Source organism: Gymnodraco acuticeps, unplaced genomic scaffold (genome assembly GCF_902827175.1).
Source record: "Gymnodraco acuticeps unplaced genomic scaffold, fGymAcu1.1, whole genome shotgun sequence".
Taxonomy (NCBI): domain Eukaryota; kingdom Metazoa; phylum Chordata; class Actinopteri; order Perciformes; family Bathydraconidae; genus Gymnodraco; species Gymnodraco acuticeps.
This window is the reverse complement of record NW_022991334.1, coordinates 99,123-104,381: the sequence shown is the minus strand read 5'-3', so window position 1 is coordinate 104,381 and position 5,259 is coordinate 99,123. Positions and strand designations below refer to the sequence as shown.

The 5,259-nt window shown below is 38.7% G+C and overlaps 1 protein-coding gene across 1 annotated transcript; it reads left to right on the top strand.

The window, feature by feature from the left end:
- Positions 1-2,218: 2,218 nt before the first annotated feature.
- Positions 2,219-5,259, top strand: adob (2-aminoethanethiol (cysteamine) dioxygenase b). The gene is made up of 2 exons (XM_034240422.1): positions 2,219-2,482; positions 2,821-5,259. Exon 2 carries the CDS (start codon positions 2,950-2,952, stop codon positions 3,685-3,687), a length of 738 nt encoding a protein of 245 aa, XP_034096313.1. The 5' UTR covers positions 2,219-2,482; positions 2,821-2,949; the 3' UTR covers positions 3,688-5,259.

Here is a 5,259-nt window from a genome sequence, read left to right as displayed (position 1 = left end):
AAAACTTGGGTCACAGGTTCCTCAACAGTGCATTACAAGACATCTATCAATATGTGTGTACCTCCACCTTTAAACTGTCATATTTTGCACATTTATTATTCTATCTAACATCTTATAAGAGTATAATAAATATGTATAATATCGGTTAAAATAAGTGCTTCAACATAGTTAACATTGCAGGAAAGTTGATTGTCAAGTTCCAAAACAAACCATGCAATATATATTAGACGTTAAGTCTTTTGTCAGGCTTAATAAGTATCTGTAGATAGATACCCCCACAGCTTTTTTCTTATTTAAAAGAAGACCTTAGCCTAAAGTATTCTTTAATGTTTAAATAAAGCCTTATTAGTTTGTTTGTTTTGCACATCCTCCTATCAGGCACTAAACTGTTTTTATTGTAGATATTATTTACAGTATCTTCTTGATATTTTCTATTCTATATTTATATCATTGACCTTCTACTTTCCCACTATTGTGTATGTACTCTTAATATTTAAATGTTTTCATCAAATATAACACATTCAAAAGTGCTTTACAAAAATGAAAGACATTAAGAAAAAGGCATTTTAAACAGTCATTAAAAAGCAACATAATCTTCCTGCATTGCAATTACTCCAAACGTGTAATAACGTGCTTTAACCAGTAGGAGGTGCGGGTTAAAAAACTGTCAAGTTTAAAGTGTTAACAAAATAAAATATACTGCTGTTTCTGGTTTAGTTTACGACGGATATATTTTGTTATTGTTTTGATATTTGTAACACAAAAGCGATGGAAAAACCCCACAGCAACACAGAAAATATGGTCTTAACATGACCCAGCGGTCTAGTAGTTAATACAAAACAATAATATCAAAACAGATTATTACTACTAACTTTATTGTGAAATTAAAACAGAACTTGGTGTTTTTGAGTTGATGAGTAGTGCAGAAATCACTCGACAGTCGGGTGTAAAATTCTCCATTATCCAATGGGAATGGACGCTCGTAATACAATAAAGGGGACATGATCATTATCTTTTAAATAACGTGAACTAAAGGGAACAATCTATTTGACACAGCTGAAGCTCTGGCCTTCCTTAAAAACTAACTAATTTAATAAAAATCACAGTTGTATTACACACAATGCACTGTTTTTTGAGAACAACAATTCGTAACTAATGTAATTTTTACATTCTGACGAAAAATAAAAATTATTATGAATACAAATAAAAGAAAAGAAGCCTCCTGTGAGTTACTACAAGATATAAAGTAGATTTTAAAAACGTTTTATAGAATAAAAGCTCACTGCGGGACGTTGTAGAAATGCGTGTGTGCACCACGACAAAAGAACCTCATTCACTTTACATTGGGGTTTTTTGCGTGGTGCCGACACGTAAATGTAGCAGAATGCGTGACTCCAACACGCAATGCGGTGTTAAGGAGTCGTGGTGGAGTCACGCATTCTGGTGAGATCAGGTTGGTTAAAACAGTTAGCCAAAACAAATAGTTTGGAAAGCAGTAAGACTAGTTAGTTTACAGTAATCGATAAATCGTGGACAGAGTTAGATAACGTAGTGAATTAACAGTTTAAACTGTAAAAACTGCTAAAAGTAACTGGTAATTAGTTGAAACCGTTAACTAGACAGCTAGAAGTAATGAACAAAAATTAATAGTTAGTTAAATGTTATAACCTATAGCTTCAAAATGTACCAAACCAAACTAACATTTATTTCAATTGCATAAGAATACTCCAACCATATCCAGTAAATATAACGATTTGGGAACATCTGATCATTTTTAACACCACAACAATAGTTTACATGATAGTATTTTTCCAGAGTAAAGATAAACAATGTTGTGATCTAAATAGCTGTGTTTGGTGAAGACCTCTCATAATTCCATGAGGAATAGGCCATGAGAGGGCAAGACGTTAAATAAATAAAATATCATTATTGTTCAAACAAATCATGTTGACTGTAATTGAGTAAGGCCTGAGGACAAAGATCATTAAAAGTTAAATATTCTATGGCCTTTTGGGTATTGTAGTGCATTGTCTTGGCAGTTAGATGTAGTCAGAGTAATTTCATTAATTCACATTGACACCATCCTTGCTTATAGGAAACAATGTGACGAAAATATCAACCCTAAGTAGTTAATATTTGAATAAAACAGTTTTCGTCTCAGTAACCACAGTAACGGCGGTCTACTGACTACATGTCCCACAATGCACCAGGTGTAAACTGGCAAAGTGTTGTCTGGTGCGTGGTGCGGACGTGTTTGACAGTTATTCAAAAATGGGGCCTGAAGTCTATAAGACTGGCTGCTTCTGAGTCAAATCCGGTCTGAGAGTGACCCCTGCAAATGTATATAATACCATATTGTTTTTTTGTTTTTCCAACGTGTTATTAAGCGGAAAAAACAAATGAATGAACACGTGAAGGAGAAGAAAGCAGGCAGTTTGAAAGCGGGCAACGAACCTAGCTGACCGAAGAATCTGTAAATAAGGTGAGGTCTCACTCCACTGTTATTTCACTCTTCTTGACAAAAAAAATGGTGTGTATATAGAATAGATTATCACTGATTTTACATAACTGTGATTCTTCTATGACTATTTGGTGACAGTTACTTTAAACTGTACATGCATTTTTAATAAATAGCAGTACTTTTACAGTTTTCGAGTTCATATTCAAATGTTTTTTTTATAATAGTTTTATTTTTTGCTCGTTTTTCTTTCAATGTATCTCCTTTAGCTATGTTTATGTATGGACCCTGTACACCAAAGCAATTCCTCGTATGTGTAAACCTACTTGTCAATAAACCTGTTGCTGATTCTGATTCTGAAGGTCCGAAGAAGAATGAATCAGGAGTGAGTCATCTTCTATCAAAACGATCTTTGACGCTTAGCTAAAGTGCTAAAGCTAAGGACCGACAGGCGGACCACACCGACCGGGCAGCACGTCCCTCTCTCCGGTATGATGCCCGGCGACAGCAGCATGGCCTCCATCGTGCAGAGAATCGCCCGGCAAGCTCTCATTACCTTCCGAAGCCCGCCTCGGTTTGGAGACGAGCCCGCTAAATCCTTCCTGGAGAACCAGAACAAACTAAGGAGCCTAATGACGGAAATACGAGCCTCGGATCTGCAGCTCGTCCCGCGGAGATCCGACGACATTCCCTCGGGGCTTCCGTACCACGACCCCCCGGTCACCTACATGCACATCTGCGAGACGGACCAGTTCAGCATGGGGGTGTTTCTGCTGAAAAATGGAGCTTCCATACCTCTGCACGACCACCCGGGGATGCACGGCATGCTGAAAGTCATGTATGGAAAGGTCAGGATCAGTTGTTTTGACAGGTTGGAGCAGACCGACGCGCCCCCTCCTGCAACCCCGCATCAGGTGGGCTCTCTGCGGCGTTCCCTGCTCCGATCTACCGCTGAATTCACGGAGGAAAGTGGGCCATGCGTGCTCTCTCCGGACCGGGACAACCTGCACCAGATCGACGCTGTGGACGGACCCACTGCGTTCATGGACATCCTGGCCCCTCCGTACGACCCGGACGAGGATAGGGACTGTCATTATTATAAGGTTCTTGCAGAAGGAGAGGTCAAAACATCAGAAAAGGACAAGGAGGTTTGGCTCATGGAGATCTCACAGCCTCCGGAATTCTGGTGCGGAGGGGAGCCGTATCCAGGCCCGGAGGTTTGCCTTTGAGCCTGCCGTAAAACGTCTCCTTTTCTCGGGCTGCACTTGGCACAAGGCCGGGGATTTATTTTTGGACAATGGGCTATAAAGGAAGGGTCACTGTAAATCATTACTGAAGCCATCACATGCATAAAGAGGGTCTGCATTTAGCTGTGCAGATGAGATGGTCCTGCAACTGTTTGTCGACTAATCACCAACTAATTTAATAGTCGATTAAAAGTCATTTTTCATGCAAATGTGTCAGAAAATGCTGTTTCATGACCCTCAAATAATATAATCCTATAGTGGATATCTGTTGGTTTTGGACCAGAGGTTTCAAGACACCTTGGACTTTAAGAAACCTGGGATGGACACTTCTCTGGGTTCTTAGAGCAAACCCCTAATAGTGAAATAATCAGCCCTGCAGCCAACAATAAGGTGAAGTCCTTGTTTTGTTTTGCTCACATCGCTGCCAAGCAAGTGATATATATAACTCAAGTTTACATTTCACTTGAACAAAAAGATATTGGAGTCCCAAGGCAAGTTTGTACTGAGATCCAAACATTTCTCAATCTCTATTAAGGGTCAAATCAGCTGAATGAGTTATTTTGTGTGTTTCACTTCTAATGCACTGGGATCTAAAACACATTTCAGATCATTCAGAAAGACATGAAATCTGAGTGTCAAGCATTGGTCTTTCTGTTTATCAAATATATCACGTTGGAGAAGACATTTCAATGTTCTGGTGATATCAGCAGGATTTCTGCTTTGCCACTGAACACTTTAAATGTTTCATCTCATGCATTTCTGCCTTTATTTGGTGGGTTCGGTTTAATTAAAGGCGGTGTCATTGTGTAAAAGCATACCATCAATCAGGTGACTGGTTTGAAATCTGAAAAGCACCAAAATTGGAGCTGTAAATGATCTGAGTAATGAGCTTAAAATAAGACCCTGTAAGGTATTTTTTTGCAAAAGAGATGCCAAGAAATGATGAGATTGATGCAGGGTGCTAATGCTGCGTTCAAGAATAATCAGAAAGGCTGAGTTGGCTTCTAAATCTAAATCTTTTAAGAACACATGTCAGCTTTCAGTAATGCATGCAGTTATACAAACAGTTGCTGTGAGTTGCATGTGTTCACGCTGCAGAACTGATTATGAATAATATACTTGTTCCCGACTTCTGGCTGCACTTGAATGCAGCATTCAAAACAACCTGAGCTGAGAATCCTCTGAGGAAATGTCCCGAACCTCAGAAACATGTTTTATCGTCTTCCTGCTTCTGGATTTGTGGCGTTTTGTTCCAGAAGTTCTGCTTTTTGAAGAATGAAAAATGTCTCAAACTCTCTAGGGTTTATTCTTGAGTTTAGGACTTTGAGGGCATTGTTTGTTTGCAACATGTGCACTAAATGAAGTGTCCCTCTTTTACCACATATGGAAGGAAAGGTTTTCAATATTTGTCTCGAATGTCTAATAAGGTAAATAACGTTTGAATTCCAGTTTGAAGGAAATCAGAGGGGCAAGGTGAATTTGTGAGTTTGGGTTTCTTATAAAATATGAAATGCTAGCTTAGGATAAAATAAATAAAACTTAAGTAACAACATG

Coding starts and splice junctions, on each gene's coding strand:
- adob (XM_034240422.1), top strand. CDS start 2,950: ATGATGCCCGGCGACAGCAGCATGGCCTCCATCGTGCAGAGAATCGCC.